This window comes from Neophocaena asiaeorientalis, unplaced genomic scaffold (genome assembly GCF_003031525.2).
Source record: "Neophocaena asiaeorientalis asiaeorientalis breed wild unplaced genomic scaffold, Neophocaena_asiaeorientalis_V1.1 scaffold201, whole genome shotgun sequence".
Taxonomy (NCBI): Eukaryota; Metazoa; Chordata; class Mammalia; order Artiodactyla; family Phocoenidae; genus Neophocaena; species Neophocaena asiaeorientalis.
The window spans coordinates 918,117-935,964 of record NW_020171805.1 but is presented as its reverse complement, the minus strand read 5'-3'; the positions used below and the strand labels follow the sequence as shown (position 1 = coordinate 935,964).

The 17,848-nt window shown below is 46.8% G+C and overlaps 1 protein-coding gene across 1 annotated transcript; it reads left to right on the top strand.

Moving 5' to 3' along the window:
- The first annotated feature begins 338 nt into the window (after positions 1 to 338).
- AKAP13 (A-kinase anchoring protein 13) lies at positions 339 to 17,339 on the top strand. Its single transcript, XM_024749017.1, has 11 exons — positions 339 to 425; positions 1,246 to 1,342; positions 1,964 to 2,214; positions 4,531 to 4,656; positions 4,773 to 4,890; positions 5,753 to 6,120; positions 9,411 to 10,046; positions 13,604 to 13,654; positions 14,295 to 14,744; positions 16,190 to 16,517; positions 16,921 to 17,339. Exons 1-11 carry the CDS (start codon positions 339 to 341, stop codon positions 16,980 to 16,982), a joined length of 2,574 nt encoding a protein of 857 aa, XP_024604785.1. The 3' UTR covers positions 16,983 to 17,339.
- Positions 17,340 to 17,848: the final 509 nt, after the last annotated feature.

The following is a 17,848-nucleotide window of genomic DNA, read 5'->3' as shown; positions in this document are numbered from 1 at the left end:
CCACAGGCATTTGAGTTTGTGATCTCTGGTAAGACTGCTGTGAATGTGCTATAGAGAAGGAGAATGATAGGGATACAGCACATCCCATAGAAACGGATGTAACCTCAAAGGGGGAGTTTCATTTTAAATGGACCCTTTTTCACTAATGATTTATCTCAGACTAATTGCTTCAGTCTGTATAATTTCTCACAGTGTCTCTGTTCCATGCTACAACAAAGGTCTTAAAATTAGCACTTTACCTAAGAATTATTTTACACCTTATAAATGCGAGTCACTGGAGAAATAGAAACGAAAAGGGCACAGATGCCGCTCTTAAAGGAGCCAGCATTCTGGTGAAGATGGACAAGCAGACGATGACCATAAGTAAAGAAAAAGCTAGGCGGGGGTACATGCAGGATCCTGAGGGGTGCCAGTCCTTGCCTCGGGTGAGGAGAAGAAAGAGGCTAACAGACGGCTCTACCAAGGAGGGATTATCTTCAAATAGAAGAATGTCGTGCCTGTGTCGGTAAAGAGAGCATTCCAGGCAGAAGAGACGGCATATGCAGGATCAGAGCGCTTGGCGGGTTCAGAGGAGAGCCAGAGTGGGTGGCTGTAGCTAGGCCTAGGGTACTGAGGACTGTTGGCAGGAACAGAGCAGGGAAGTAGGAGCAGCTGGCTTCCTGCTCTAGGCCTCTTGAAACTTGACAGAAGACAAATTGTAAATGCAGTGTTCACTCAGGCTTTCTAAAAAAGATTTAATTCTGAATGTTTGGTTTCAATCACTTGTATTTTCATATGCCTGTTGGTCTTTTCTGTTGGTCAGATGAACCTGGGGGGAAGGGGTAACTTTGTTTTGTTTCGCTTTTTTCTTTTCTTTTTTTTTTTCTTTTTTTTAACTCGCCTCTTGACTCTTAAGTCATGGGAGTGAATAATGGGCCAGGTACGACAGTAGGTTCCCCATCCCTCATCTGCACTGAGTTCTTTTGTGGTTCCTCCAGAAGTTTCTGTGGCCCCTGATTGTTCAGGCCTCGGCTATCTGTAATTAGCACAGGGCCGATTATGATGTTGCTGGCTGTTTGGGGTAAGATGCCTGCCTTCCCATCCAGTAAAGGAGTCATCTCAAATGTAGGACTCAAAACATCTCTTGCAGCTCTCTTAACCTAGGCTGGAGGAAAATTCCCAACTGAAGGATGCAAATCTCCTTTTGTCTGTGCTTCCTATAACCTCTGTGCTGGCTAATGTTTCCTCCTCCTTAAAAACAAAAAGTCCCAGGTATTTTTATATTGTTGGAGTCAGATCGTGGACAGCAAGTTTCTGAAACAGCAAAAGAAAGATGTGGTCGAACGGCAAGAAGTGATTTATGGTGAGACTCTTCATGTGCTCTGCTAATATTTGATTTGCATTGTCTGGCATTGTTTATGAGGGGATTTATTGGGCTATATCAAGTCAATTTTCAAATATGTAGCATCTCAAAGATTTTCTTTTGAAAACTTTGAGGTATAGAGACATCTTATTTCTATCCTTTACTCTCTCTGTAAAATTATATTCTTTAATTTTATTGGATATTTTATTTAATATGAGTGCTTATGTATGCGATACTCCTAAAAAGAGATGTCTTGTGACAGTACAGTTTAATTCCTCAGCTACAGTAGAAACTAGACTAAACGCAAGTCATTTCTGGGAAATAGGAACGTAGTAAATTATGAAAGGTCTTGAATGCCAGTGAAGACCACTTGGGAAACCACCACTTAAGAGTGATGGAATCCAGTACACCTGTCAGAAAATAGTGTGAGGTCCCGTGAGAAATCGAGGAATACGATGAAAACACTTTAGGGAAAAGACAGCTGTTGACTCAGTTTTAAAGTTTAAATTGGGCCGTAAATAGCCTTAAGAGAAAATTGGGCTCTTAGTAGCAGCAGACACACTTTGCAGGAGAATCCTCGAGGAGAGCATTCCTGACCACTGAGCCTTGTCCCTCCCCCAGAGCTGATGCAGACGGAGTTCCACCACCTCCGCACACTCAAGATCATGAGCGACGTGTACAGCCGGGGCATGACGGCCGACCTGCTCTTTGAGCAGCAGATGGTGGAGAAGCTCTTCCCCTGTTTGGATGAGCTGATCAGTATCCATAGCCAGTTCCTTCAGAGGATCCTGGAGCGGAAGAAGGACTCTCTGGTGGATAGAAGTGAAAAGAATTTTCTCATCGAGAGGATTGGGGATGTGCTTGTGCACCAGGTGAGCAGCGGGCGGGTGCCTGGTGCCTCTCACACGCACTGGGGGCCCCGTAGCCGTGCATTCACATCCTGGCTGGACTGCTCACGATCTCTGTGAGCTTAGGCAAGTGGTTGCATCTCTCCGACCCTCAGTTTCTTTTTCTGTAATTGAGGACAGTAGATTTTCTCTTTTAATGCTATTTTGAAATTTAAGAGGTAATGTATATATAAAGTGCCCAGCATACATGGTAGATATGCAGTAAAAGCCGGTTTTCCTTCCTCAGAGTCTGTACCAACATCAGAGATACTATAGTTTAAGAGATAAAAAAATATTTTTTGGAAGTCTCAACTTCAACCTGTGCCTCAAATCAAAAGGCTCATTTATCTAAAAACCACCTGAGACTAAAAACTTGACTAAGAAACCATCTGTAAAATAATTCATAAAATATTTCTTGCTAATATTTTTATCAAGGTATGGTATGGTTTCAATCCTACGTCAAAAGCAATTTAGCTAAAAATTGTTTTGATACTTTCAGATGTATATGTCATAGGCAGTTTCTAAATGTTTCTTTTTTAAAACATTCTTTTTGAAAGAAGAATAATGCTAGTATAACCTTTATAGGCAGTGGGGCATTGCATCACATCTGACTAGCTCTTTCTCACCGGCAAGCCTCTGCCTCATTGTGGAAGCAGAGGCTTACTTGCTGGAACATTTGCCTGAGAATTGGAAATATTGTCCTTTCGTTGTATTCTTGAGTCTGTACCCCTCGCCCTATTAATTCATTGGTGCCTTCATTCATTCATTTTTCAAGTATTTACTGGGGATTTACTCAATACCATGTGGAACCACAAAGGTAAATATAGTGTAGACCTCTGCTTCATGGAACTCATGTTCTAGGAGTGAAGGATAGGCACGTCGTGAAGTAAATGCAGATGCAGTGTAGTGAATGTGTTCACACTGGTGATCAGGGCATCAAAGTGGGCACGGTCAGCTCTGCAAGGGAGGACCCTTCCTCCCCAAACATCCTCCTCCTGTCATTTTCCATGTTTCTCCCTCTGCCCCTCCTCTCCACCCTCAGACCTGCACTGGTACTTCCTCTGACCTTGTAGCTCCTTGTATCTGTGCATGTCCTCTAGTAGGATGTTAGCCCCATGGTGTCCATTTGTTGTTTCTGAGCGCCAATGCCAGAGTCACCCTTTTAGGGCACTTGCTTTGTGATGGGAGCCGATCACTTAAAAATCTCTCTGCCTCAGCTTCTCTGTTGGTAAAGGGGAAAAGGAAAGGCTACCCTGAACATTTTTTCAAGTTTTGGGGTAAGGATCAAGTTGTGTTGCCTCCAGAGATTGTTAGTCCAGCAGGAATTGATGCTTAGCACGTGTCTTGTGGACCACATACAGAAACTCAGCGGTTACCGCACAGTGAACGTAGCTTCAGATGAACGGCTGAGATCGCACACGCTTGGAAACGATGTAAGGGCCAAGCAGAATTGTTAGGTCTGCTGGCCTGAGGTAAGTAGGATAAACAGGTCCCTAGGTAATGACGGCCGTTTCTGATGCCTTTCTAACTTATCAGGATGACTTCTTTGAGACTGCTACCTCATGAGAGACTTCTAGTGAGTCTCTCTGTTTTATTACTGTGTTATGACAAATGGGAGTTAAAACACATGTTGCATTTCTTATGTGCACAGTACATAGATATTTCTGTGTTTATTATTTTTTAAATATATGTAACAGCTTTATTGAAATATAATTCATATGCCATGTGATCCACCCATTTAAAGTGCACAGTTCAGTGGTTTTCAGTATATCCGTGACTCTTGTGCAGCCATGGCCACGGTCCGTTGTAGAACATTTTTATCATCATCACCCCCACCAACTTCCCCAGCCCTAGGCAACCACTAATCTACTTTCTCTGTGGGTTTGCCTATTCTGCACATTTTATATAAATGGAATAAAGCAGTATGTTGTCCTTTGTGATTGGCTTTTTTCATTCATACGTTATCCATTTATCCTCTGATGAACACTTGGGTTATTTCCACTCTGGGGCTGTTGTGAATAATGCTGCTATGAACAGTCATATACAGGTTTTTGTGTGGACATATGTTTTTATGTCTAGGAGTGGAATTGCTGGGTCATATGGTAACTCTGTTTAACTTTTTGAGGAACTGCTAAACTTTTTTCCAAAGCTCCGGTACCATTTTAATCTTTTAATCTTTGGGGGGAAGTGATGAGGAAGCTCTCTTGGGTTTCACAAGTAGACTGGAAACTTTGGACAAAATGGTAATAGGAGTTTAGCACCCTGAGTTACGGCATAACCTCTGTTCTCTTTCCTCTGCAGTTTTCAGGAGAGAACGCAGAACGCTTAAAGAAGACATATGGCAAGTTTTGTGGGCAGCACAACCAGTCTGTAAACTACTTCAAAGACCTCTATACCAAGGATAAGCGTTTTCAGGCCTTTGTGAAGGTATTGATGTGAAACGGTGGGGATTTCCATGTTGTCCAGAGCATTGTGTCACTGTCAGTTTTAGCTCCAGCCTTCTCCCTTGGGTAGTTCCTGACACTTGGTTTCCTTCCTTGCAGAAGAAGATGAGCAGTTCAGTCGTACGGAGGCTTGGAATCCCAGATTGTATATTGCTGGTAACCCAACGGATCACCAAATACCCGGTTTTGTTCCAAAGAATATTGCAGTGTACCAAAGGTGCGTCTCTCTCTGGACTCGGTCTCGTTTGCCAGTGGACTGTTCCGGTCTGTCCAACAGCACTGGAGACCGCGTAGAAGAACACTTTTACGTCGAGAAGCTCTAAAAGAGAGCCTGTGTTTTATCTTAAAGACGGTTTTCTTCGGTGAAAACATAAAGTGTTATATCAGCAGACTTAGTGTGAATGAGAGCACGAAGGGAAGGCACCACTTAGTGATCCCAACGAGAGTTCAGTGACCTGAGCAGCTTGTCACTTGTCCCTAGACTGGGAGGTGATTCCCCCCTGCAAGTGCTAGAATCACCGCTGTTTCTCGTTTAATCAGTACTTAGTAGTTTCTCTCTTAGCTAATCCTGCTCCTGGGCAGTTACATTAAGGATTAGATAAAATAAAGACGTAAATAAAAAACTCGTTGCTCCTCTCCCTCCCTAAAAATGTTGGGTTCCTTCCACTTTAGAACGTGGCCCATAATTGCATGTCATCTGTATCAGTGAAACATCTAACTTGTTTTAAACTCTGACAGAGCGGTGGGTAGGCACGTGCCCTTCGACATGTTGGCTTCGCTCTGCCAGCATGCCCACAGCGGGAAGACAGTGATGTGGAGCAAGAAGGCAGGGTCCTGGGGCTCCACTGGTGGCGCAGTGGTTGGGAGTCCGCCTGCCGATGCAGGGGACGTGGGTTCGTGCCCCGGTCCGGGAAGATCCCACAAGCCGTGGAGCGGCTTGGCCCGTGAGCAATGTCCGCTGAGCCCGCGCAGCGGGAGAGGCAACAGCGGTGAGAGGCCCGCCTACCACAAAACAAAAAAATAGAAGGCAGTGTGCCCCTCCTTCTGCCCAGTAGAAACAGTTATTCTTTCCTTCTCAGACAGTGAAGTGGAACAGGAAGATCTAGCTCAGTCCCTGGGCCTGGTGAAGGGTGTGATTGGAGCTGTGGACAGCAAAGTGGCGAGTTATGAAAAGAAGGTCCGTCTCAATGAGATTTATACAAAGACAGATAGCAAGTCGATCATGAGAATGAAGAGTGGTCAGATGTTTGCCAAGGAGGATCTGAAGCGGAAGAAGCTCGTGCGGGACGGGAGCGTGTTTCTGAAGAGCACGACAGGGAGGTTGAAAGGTGAGGCTCACTCTCGTCAGACTCTGAGCGTGTGCCAGAGGGCAGCGGGCAGAATCCAGATGTCACCAGGTTGTTCCCAGGGACCCATGTCCAGACGTCACACAGGAGCAGCAGGCATTTAATTGATCTTAATGTTGTATCAGAAAAGACTGGTTTGAGATGTCTTACAAAACCATATAGAATACAGTAAGAGAACGAGGAAATGATGCAGTCAGGAGAAAGGAAAAAAAACTTTTTTTTAAAGAACAAAGCAAAGGGTAAGATTCATACAAAAAAGCAAGGTGTTAAGGGAGACATATTTTCCCTATGAAAGAGGGGCAACAAATTTGGGGTCAGGGTTTCTGGCAAAACAATTGCTAGGAGGGAAATACCATCAGTTGCACAATTCATAGATTCTCTGAGATTAAAAATACATCACTCGTTTCTAAGAGATGGCAGAGGAATTTTCAGTTCCTGAGACCTTAGAGAAATGAAAGTTTAACTCACAGCAACTAGATTTATTATTAAACTTTGCTTTTCATCTTTTATCTTTCTCTAAGCAAAAGAGATCATAAAAGATACTCCCTTTGTGTTTGATTTTCATTTTTACCTTTTAAATGGTCAGCCCCATCAAGTGAAAGAAGTTTGGAAGATTGTTCATTTACCTCCGCATCTGGTTTGTTTGTTTGTTTGTTTTTAATAATTGTTTTCGTCAAACCTGTATCCTCTGGGCCTATATGGTAACTCTAACCTCACCAGTAGCCTTGAGTATACCCAGCCCACCTCCCTGGCCTCGGTGAGCTGAGCACACAAAGCAGCCCAGTGCCGTCAGCCATAAAACCCGCTGACATAAAACTCAGGTGAGTGAAATGTGTGCTTCTCCCATCGCCGAGGTATAAGTAATGCTATAGGTAGCTGCTCTCGGAGAATTCCCAGCACTCCTTACCTAGGGTCTCAGCATGCTCAGAGCATATAGTAACGACATCCCAGGCATTCAGCTGCTCTCAAAGGTGAATGTCTCAGGACACCCTGCATTAGAAGTTGGGCTCACAATGAAGAGACTCGTAAAGAGGTTCTTACTCTGCAGTATGATGGTTGCTAGAATAGAGAGGCGTGAACTGAGGACAAGAGGAGGGAGCCAGGCAGAAGGGAGGGGTAAGCGTGGAAGCGTGGAGCTGAAGGATCTGGCCCGTCGGGAGGGGTGGGCAACCGGGGTCTCTGGCAGCAGAGTGAGGCAGGAAATACGGCTGGAGAATCGGCCAGGGGCCAGGTTGGGGTGGGTGCGTGCTCCAGACTAGGGGGCTGACAGGGATGCTGGTAATGGGAGTGAGCGAAGAATGGGTTCAGAATGGAGGGTTTGAACAGGAAAGGGGTGAGTGAGTTAGAGTGTGTGTAGTTCAGCTGCTGGGGGCAGGGTAGAGGACAGCAGGGGTGCAGAGGTACCAATGACCGAGACGAGGGCGGTCATTGTCGCAGGGATCCGGGAGGGGCTTCTCCGGTCTCAGAGAGAAGAAATACCCCTTCCTGCCCCCAGCCAGCTGTGCCTCTCACTGCTCCATGATGAATTTGAACTGTGCGGTCCCTGCAGCTCCTTCCTTCCAGCCCTGATGCTCTGTGATGTCCTGAGACCACAGTTGACGGCTCTGGCCTCACCGCCGCTGTGAGGCCGTGTCGGAGGTAGCCTGGTGGTAGAGAAGTACCTGCCCTCTCTTGTAGGGATGGATTTCCTAGAGTTGCTGCCAGTGCTTTATTTTCTTTACACAGCAGTTTATTTATTCATTCCCAAAATAAAAACTAATAGATTCCAGCTGTTGGAATAATGTTGTGGTCAAAGCAATGGCAGAACGATAGGTTTTCTGGCCTAAAATGTCTCCAGTGGAGATAAGAGTTTGGTGTTTAGTCATTTTCACCCCCAAGTGAAAATGTCTTGGGCCAAGAACAGCCAGTTCTGTGTTGGGTAACCCTTGAAAGGGGTAGGATTGTTTTTCTCTGATCTACTGACTCCGTGATCACGTAAACTTCAGGATTCGATAAAGTTGAAACTTATGTTTTAGAGGTTTTTTTTTTTTTTTGGCAGGCACCTGAACTATTTAAAAGTAAAGTTTAAAAAAAAAATACTTGTCAAAATGAATGCTAGTGCATGGAAATGGTAGGCTGAAAAACTAGACCACCCTAGGAATCAGACATCCTTGCTTCTGTTTTTCCTCATAGCTTTGCATACCACTGTGGGTGGTGGGACAGAGTGAGGAGACAAAACCGCTCCCAGGTTTCCAGCTGGACAACTGGGGCATGACAGTGCTGTTGCCTGAGGAAGAGGCCACAGGCTACAGGGAGGAGGCGGGGTGGCAAGAAGGGAGAACAGAGGTTTCTGACCTGTGGAGAACAAGGCGTCTAGGTGGAGAGAGCCGCCTGACAGTGGGACTCAGCGGTCTGGTGCTCAAAAAGTGGGTGGGATTTGGGGTGCCTTTTGTGAGTTATCAGCACATAAGAGGTAATTGAAGCCATGGGAGTGACTGAGGTCCCCGAGAGGAAAGCATGTAAAGTATAGAAAGGAGTCTAGGATGGAGCCTAGGGCTGGGGGTTGGGGGGAGCCCAGATACTCATTCATGGCAGGTGGCAGGTCTGGTCTGTAAAGTGCTGGAGTAAGAGTGGTAGGAAGAGAACCAGCAGTGTCCTCAAAGGCAGATGGGGAGGGAAACAGTTTTATTTTATTTTATTTTATTCATTCATTCATTCATTCATTTTGGGCTGCCTTGGGTCTTCGTTGCTGTACGCAGGCTTTCTCTAGTTGCGGCTAGTGGGGGCTTCTCCTTGCGGTGGCTTCTTTTGTTGCGGAATACAGGCTCTAGGCGCACGCAGGCTTCAGTAGTTGTGGCGCGCAGGCTGTAGAGCGCAGGCTCAGCAGTTGTGGCACACGGGCTTAGTTGCTCCACGGCATGTGGGATCTTCCCAGACCAGGGCTCGAACCTGTGTTCCCTGCATTGGCAGGCGGATTCTTAACCACTGCGCCACCAGGGAAGTCCGGGAAACGGTTTTAAATGGGGGAAGTCATCCATGCTGGAAAAGATGAAATGAAATTCCACGGCATGTGGGATCTTCCCGGACCAGGGCTCGAACCCGTGTTCCCTGCATTGGCAGGCGGATTCTTAACCACTGCGCCACCAGGGAAGTCCGGGAAACAGTTTTAAATGGGGGAAGTCATCTGTGCTGGAAAAGGTGAAATGAAAGACTTCTCTGGATTCAGTAGTGAAGGGTAACCTTGGAAAGAGCAGATGCAGAGTGATGGGCAGAAGCCAGAGAAAAGTGTGTTGGCTCGAACCCGTGTTCCCTGCATTGGCAGGCGGATTCTTAACCACTGCGCCACCAGGGAAGTCCGGGAAACAGTTTTAAATGGGGGAAGTCATCTGTGCTGGAAAAGGTGAAATGAAAGACTTCTCTGGATTCAGTAGTGAAGGGTAACCTTGGAAAGAACAGATGCAGAGTGATGGGCAGAAGCCAGAGAAGAGTGTGTGGGTTGAGAAATAAACAGGAGGCAGGAGAATGGAACAGAGTGCAAGTTCGTTATGTCAGAAATTCTGGCATTTGCATAGAAAGACCCAGGATAGTTTTCCAGGTAGACATTACAGATCAAAATCTTGATACTGCCTTCATGATGAAAAAGAAAGTGGGGGAAGCTGTGTTCCTTGTGGTTCCATGCTTTACCACAAGGTGGTGCTCATGTCTTAGTCATCTCATCATAGTGAACCGTCAAGTCACCAGATCTCTTCTCTGTGCACCTGCAGAACAACTTCAGCAAAGGGACCAGCAGATCCTACTCTTACTGGAAGAGAAGGAGATGATTTTCCGGGACATGACTGAGTGCAGCACTCCCTTGCCAGAGGATGGCTCCCCAACTCGAAGCTCTAGAATCCTCTTCCGATCCAACACAGAAGAGGCTCTCAAAGGAGGGCCTTTAATGAAAAGTGCCATAAATGAGGGTAATTTACATTCAGCATTGCCCCCCTCTTTGTCTCCTCCCACAGTGGTTCACACACTAATATTATCTACCAGTTTGTACTTTTTTATTGTAAAATAAATCACAAATACAGAAAACAACCCAATACATATTTCGCTTTAGTAAATTATTATCAGGTGGGCATCCTTGTAACTACTACCCAGGTCGAGAAATAAAATGTGGCCAGACCCCTTAAAGCCCTTCCACATGTCCTGTCCCCATCAGAGCTCTCTCCCTCCCTCCTGAAAGTGTATTGTGACTTTTGCAGTAATCGCTTAGGTTTCTTTATGGTTTTATGGCCAAGTGCCTGTTCATAGACCCTGTGGCTCAGTTGTATTCATGGGTTTTGATATGCCTTTTAGGATTCTTTATTTACAGTCCTCCACCCACCCCACCATCCCTTTCTTTTCCACACGATTTATCCTTGAGCTTTGACCTGTGGGTTTCTCTTTTTGGGTTTTATTCACACAGGGGTTCTGTTCTTCTGCCCTCCGTTTCCTTTAGATTCTCTGCTGGACTCGGAGGCTCAGTTGCTCAGACATAATCCCTTTGGCAAAAGCTGTGTTACCGGAGTCTTGTGTGCTTTCCTCTGGGGGCACAAAATGTCTAGTTGTCTTCTTTATTTTGTAACATATAGGGAAAACAAGATAAAAGGATAAATGCTTGATTTTTTTCTCCCCCATTATTTACCAGTTTTCAAAGTAGTGAACTGATTACGGTCATTCTCTGAAAGTGACCAGTACTTTTAATATATTATTATAGACTCATGAATTAAATATGTCTGATGCGCTTCAAGTCGTTGCAGTTCGTATCCTTATTAAAAGTTAAAAAGGTCCTCTCTTTGCCAAGGAGCACCTCTTTGTGGGGCCTCTGAGTCCTTTTGGCGTGACCCCGGCAGTCTTTGAGAGCTGCTTTGCTGTTTGGTATGTTAAGATGTTCCAGGCTCATCTTGTTTTCTGCCCATCCCTGGAATTAGCCATCTTTCTGAGAAGCTCTGGTTTCTTTTAGTGGGAAATGATATTTCAAGACCACTGTCTAGGCGCTAGGGGTGGTTATTGCTGCTGGGATTTTCATTGTTACTAGGTTGGGCCTTTTCAGTGGGCCGCTTTGGGGGAAATATCCTTGTGTGTGTGCATGAGGGGATGGGCTAATGGATTCACACATATTTAATGTGTGAATTTTCTTCCACATTGTGAATGCTCATTCTCAAGGATACATCGTAGAAATAAAACATCCCGTATTTACCCTAACATACACATCAGAATAACAATCCTAACACTGCTATCGCTAAATATGACTCCTTTATGCTCTCCCCATTCGCTCCCCCCTTTTTATTTACCAGTTGTACTCTGTCTATACTGTCAGCTTACAACCACTGTATATGGCACTCTCCCCTTCTTAGACCCGAACTGTAGTCTTCATCATTCTGCAAGAACCGCCACCAGTTTTTATCATCTGTGTCAGCAGGCTGGAATTGGACACAGGACAGTGGGGTGCTAGCTCTCAGGGTGTTCTCTGTGTTTCTTCCTGCTTTTAATGGAATACCTTAAATCCCTGAGGAGCTGTCTTTTGAAATTTCAGATTAAGGAAATCTTTCCTTTTTTCCCTAAAACACAGAAGGGTGTTTTTTGTCTTCTGTTTGTTGGCATGTTAGTCTACACGCTGACGTAACCCCCTTCAGCGTGTCCATCCTTGAATGAAGTAAGCCTGCTCCCACACAGGCTGCTGTGCTCTGGTGCTGCTTAAAAAGTAGCCCTTAGTTGATTTTTTCACCTGGCAACTTTCCCCTCATATTTAGTGAGAAGAGTCAGATAAGAGACAGTACAAGACCAGTGGTTTTCAGGCATCCCAGCATGGATTATACACTACGGATGCCCAGTCAGAGTCAGCTGGTCTGCTGTGACTTCTCCCTCTCTCTGTTAATTAAGAATAAACTTAACTGAGGGGTAAATCGTATTCTCAGAAGAGCTAAGCCTGATAATAAAGTTTTTGTGTTTTAAATATTATAAAAGGAATACGTCTGTGGTAGAAGATTTGGAAAACATCCAATAATGTAAAAAAGGAAAAAAATAAGTAAACATAGTACCACTGAGAAATAGCTACTATTAAATGTTTGGTGTTCATATTTCCAGCCTTTTATTATACAGGACATGTATTTTATGTGTGAGTGTGAGTTGCATAAACATAATTTTATACAATTTGTTTCACTACTCCCTGGAGCTTCGTATCCTGCTTTTTTTCTCTTAACACACCAGAAGCATTTCCCCAGGGCATATTTGTACAAAATATGCTAATCGGGCTTCCCTGGTGGCGCAGTGGTTGAGAGTCCGCCTGCCGACGCAGGGGACACGGGTTCCTGCCCCGGTCCGGGAAGATCCCACATGCCGCTGAGCCTGCGCATCCGGAGCCTGTGCTCTGCAACAGGAGAGGCCACAACAGTGAGAGGCCCACACACCACAAAAAAAAAAAAAAAAAACAAAAAACCCAAAAAGAAACATGCTAATTAACAGCTGCATATTATTATGTTATGTGCCATAATTTATTTAATCTTTCCAGTGGTTCTTTCTCTACTTTTTTGTTTTTTAAATGATGCAGCCAAGAGCATCCTCATACTTTTTTTTGCAGGGCTCTGATTATTTCCTCAGCATGACATCCGCTCTCTAGAAAGGTTATACAGCATTCATCCCTGTCAGTACAAGAGTATCCATTCTCATCATACTTTCATCAACACTGGGAATTATTTTTTAATTGACATTTTGTTGATAAGTTCAAGTGGTTATTTCTTTATTTTTGGATTCTTCTGATTTCAAATAAGGTTGAATCATTTTTAATATGTTATATAATTGGCCATTTGTATTTCTTCTTTTGTGAATTGCTAGTGTATGTTCTGTGCCTGTTTTTCTACTAGAATATTCGTTATTTTGTCGATCTACGACAGGCTTGTTTAAATTAAAGGTTTCTTTTGCCTTGTTCTGTTCACTGTTTCCTTTGGCTTTTTATTATACATTTTTACATAGTAAAAGTTGAAATTGTGTGTGTGTGTGTGTGTGTGTGTGTGTGTGGTTTCTTCCATTGTTTCTGTCTCTGAAAATCCTTCCCTATTTCAAGATCAGAAAACATTCTCACATTTTCTTACAGCTCTTTTACAGTTCTTTTCTACACTTAACATTTCAATCCATTTGAATGTTTTTTATGTGGATCCCAACTTAATTTTTTCCAACGATTTAGCCAGTTTTTTCAGAACAATTCACTGAATATTCTTTCCTTCTCCATTGACTAGAAATGCTCTTTGTATCATATACTAATGCTGCGGTTTGCTTCTGGGCTTTCTGTTTTGTTACATTGGTGTGTTTGCCATTTTTGTGCCAGTCATTTTAAATAATTGGAGCTTTGTAATACCTTTCACTGTGTGCTGACTTCCCTCCTACATACACAGTTACTTCGTTTGATCTTGTTTTTCTTGGCTACTTGTACCGGCTTATTCTCTGTGGTGCTTTCAGTCTGAAAGAACTTGGTTCAAATGCAAGCCCCTTGCTGTGTGGTAGGGTGGGTTCTTGTCGGATGACACGCAGTGTGCTGGGGTCTGAGCCTCCGAGTCTGAGGTGATGGTCCTTTGATTCCTTTTGCAGCCGGTCATCCAGAGCGTCGTCCATCTCCACGAGCTCCTCAGCACTTTGCAGGTATGTGCCCTTCTCCCTTATCCCTTCACTTCCTTGTTTCGAGAGAATCAGTGACCAGGGTATCGTTGGCCTGGATCTTTGAGGTCTATAGGTTTCTTATGGGTAAATGGGGCCCTCAGACTAGAGAAGACTGGCTCTCATGATGAGAAAGGTTCCAGAATGCAGTGGTTAGAGTATCATCGACCCGCTAAGACTTGACTTGACGAGCACATGGTGGACTGCAGGTACCCTTGACAGCCATGCCCCAGAGCACATGGGGTGCTGACATGCACAGAGGACATGGTTTCAGTCTGGAAGGCCTTTGGTAGGATTGTAAGTTTCCATATTCCATGTGTCTGTGTGGTATTTGGGTAGGGTGACCCTCCCCACACAGCTTTCTGGGAATATCCTCAATTTCTAACCAGTCCAGTTCATACCTCCTCCCACCTCCCAAACACACACTCCCCACCCCATACAAAGCCGCTGAGTGCCAAATCCGAGTCCCCCACACCACTGACATTGTGACTTGGTTGCCGCCCAGGGTTATGCTGGAGCATTTTCCCGGAGCAGCTTAGAAACCAGGGGAGGGCCGTAGTCTGGGGTGGCGTCCTCGTCCTCCAGGCGGAGGCGCATCGTCCCCCCTCGTGCGTCTCCCCCGCAGGGGGTGGTGCTGCAGCAGGACAGCTACATCGAGGACCAGAAGCTGCTGCTGACCGAGCGGGCGCTCACGCGGACGGCGTCGCGGCCCAGCTCCCTCATCGAGCAAGAGAAGCAGCGCAGCCTGGAGAAGCAGCGCCAGGACCTGGCCAACCTGCAGCGGCAGCAGGCGCAGCACCTGGAGGAGAAGCGGCGGCGCGAGCGCCAGTGGGAGGCCCGCGAGAGGGCGCTGCAGGAGCGCGAGGCGCGGCTGGCGCAGCGCGAGGACGAGCTCCGGCGCGGCCGCCAGGACCTGGAGCGCGAGCACGACGAGCTGCAGCAGAGGAAGCTCGCCTACCAGAGCGACCTGGAGCGCCTGCGCGCCGCCCAGAGGCAGCTCGAGCGCGAGCAGGAGCAGCTGAAGCGGGAGGCTGACCGGCTCAGCCAGAGGCCCGCCGACTGTGACATCGGCCAGGTACGGGGCGCTGGGGGGCCGGGTCGCGACCCGCATAACCAAGAACCCTCTGAGCAGCGGAGGAAAGTAGGCAGATAATATAAAGGCTGCTTCTACAGATCTGTTTATGCACCACCAGGGGGCAGGTGAGGAAGTGAGTCTTTTTCTCCTTTTTGCATCTCTCAGCATGATGGGTTGGGGTTTGGCCAGGGGAGTTAATGGATGCCTGGCACTTCCCTCAGCCCTCAGTCGCTTAGGCTGGAGTAGCCTCAGCATCTCTGAGGATGGCAGTCAGCCGTCCAGGATTTGGGGAGCAATCCCTCTGCCCTGTGCCACAGAAGAACTCAGAATGGTCCCCAGCTAAAGGAACTTGTAGCTGGATGGGGACAACACACCGAGGACACAGGTTCCCCCGGAGCACAGTGCCTGGGGCTCACAGAGAGCAGTAACGCCTGAGTTCCTGAAAGAGCCCACATGGTGGGGTCAGTGGGCATCAGCTACAGGGAGGAGCCCATCCCAGCAAATGATGGAAGGCAGCCCCTCTTATGGAGAGAGGATGTTCCTGCTCAGGGATGCTCAGACATCTGGGCTCTGCTTAATTCCTGATTTGTCTCGCTACTGTGGATGAAACCTTTCTTTTCCTGCAGCGGCTACTTATATGGGAAGGCATCACATATGTGGGCAGCACACTGACCCCCGAGTTTATTTCAGTGGTGTTCTATGGTTATTCTGGAACGGGGCACCTGTGGCAGGTGGGAAGCTTGGGTGCACACAGATCCTCCTGTCTGCTGATACTCAGGTTGCCATTTGTTTGATCGATTGACCTTGGATCATGAAAGAAAAGGAAACTGACATCTTCCAGAGGGAGCAGTTTAGCTTCCTGCAGAGTTTTTCATGTCTGTAGGAGGAGTAGCCAGTGGCTGTATGTGCTTTTCCTGACACAAGGATGGCTTCCACAGGGAAGGCTGCAAGGCCCAGCGGGAGCACAGATTAGACTGATTATCTCTCTTTATCTTTGGTTTAACCTTTGGCTAGGATCTTGGTATAAGCACGTCTCCACCTGCCCTCTAACCTGAACAGACCTTTATAATCTCTTAGCCCTGAAATAATTATCTACACCCCCGTGTAAATCAGTCATTGGATAAGCAGCTCTTCCTGCTTCTTCAGGGAATGGGAGTTCTAAGCTGCCTCTTCCCAGCTACTGTTAATTCTTCATGTTGCTGATAATAAAAATAGTAATGGCATCAGATGATATTTTTAGCACTTCCATAGATACTACCTGAGGGAGGGAGGAAATGGAACTGAGAAGATCAGAATCTTTTTACCATTTCTCTGGAGTCCAAGGCAGTGGGTGCACACGGGGCTGACCCACTGACACAGCCGGTGACCTCAGGTAGTGTTCACTGAGTAGGCACTGGGGATGCTGCCGGCCTCCAAGTCAGACCCCTACTCTTGACCATGTGCAGGTTTCACATCAACACACCAAGCTGCTGAGGATCCCGTCCTTCCTTCCGAATCCTGAGGAGACCCTCTTGCCACCGGCACCTTCCATAGCCAAATCAGGGTCATTGGACTCAGAACTCTCAGTGTCCCCAAAAAGGAACAGCATCTCTCGGACACACAAAGAAAAGGGGCCTTTTCACATACTGGGTTCCACCAGCCAGACAAACAGAGTACCAGAGGGTCAGAGCCAGACCCCAGTGTCCACGTCCACCCGCCTGTTTGGGTTAGCTAAGCCAAAGGAAAAGAAGGAGAAAAAGAAGAAGAACAAAGGAAGCCGTTCGCAGTCCGGTGGTGAGTTACACACACCAGGTCTCCCTCTGGCCGTGTAGTCCCTGGATCCTGAAGAGTGGGTGGCTTTAGCAGCATGGGAGTGGTTAAAAAGAGGTGGCTGCCATTCAGGTGTGTAAAAGCTGAACCATACACATCTCACCAAACCCACTTGCTCTGCCCGCAAAGGACTGTTGGAACTTACAGTAAGAACACAGATTCAAAGAACATTTAAGAACCCACTCTGTGTGGCACGTGCACGAAGTAGAGAGTGCGGGCTCATTTCTCACACTTACTGTCCAGCTGAGGAGCTGAAACTCACCTCAGTGAAGCAGCTGCAGTCCTCCCTGCCTTTCTAGGCCTGGTCCAGTAATACTAATCACAGGTGCTTGCTGAGCATTTTCTGAGGGCCGCTTTAATCCTGCAGGTGACTGTGAGAGAGGTGTTGCTGACCCCCAGACACACTGGGAAGCTGAAGCTCGGGATTAACTGACCTGCCTGCCGCCACAGGGCGTGCTACCAAATCACACTGCACAAGGTCTGAGTCCTTCTCATTAGGATTCCTCTCCCTTCTGTGTGGGAGGTTGAAGAGAAATCCCTATTTCCAGGTCTATTTACAAACAGCAAGCCTAGTGTTTCTGTAAAGTTTAAGGAGCTGTAGACACGGAGGACATCACTGACCACCTCGTGCACTACGTCACCTGGAGGCCTGGCTGGCGGATGTCATTGCCCACCAGCCCGGCATCTGTTTGCATCCCAGAAGACTTGTGTTTGGGGAGGAAAGAACAGAATTTACCAGTGAAAAGAGCAGTTTTTCTGAAATTCTTTTTCTGCCTTGGTTTCCTTTTCTCCAGATGTCCCTGCATCTGAAGTACCCGCAGAGGGGGAGGAGATCTTCTGCTGAGCCCGTTCCTCTCCGAGGCAGCCGCTTCTCTCCCGCCATGGTTACAGCCCCAACCCCTGCTGTCCTGTGCGCGCACTCTCGTACACTGATGCCCCTGTCCTGCGGCGCCCAGCCCTCCCACACTGCCCAGGTCCTGGACCAGAAGAACAACTGGTCTTGGGGGTCAGGGTGGGGAAGGAGGCCCAGGATTGGCAACCCAACGCCTCTCGGGTTGGGGCCAGCCCTGCTGAGTGGTGGATCTTACACCCAGAGTAGTGGCCCCAGAAGTCCAAGCGATGTATTTGGACGTGTCAGGAATTCCTAGAGACTAAAAGAGTGTTTCCAAATGCGGCCTGAAACTCTTACTGCCTTTTATTTTGGGGAACAGAACCAAAAATCAAACAGCAGATAGGTTGGACTTCATCTGAACACATACAGTAGCCCATCTCCACATACATTATACCCCAATAAA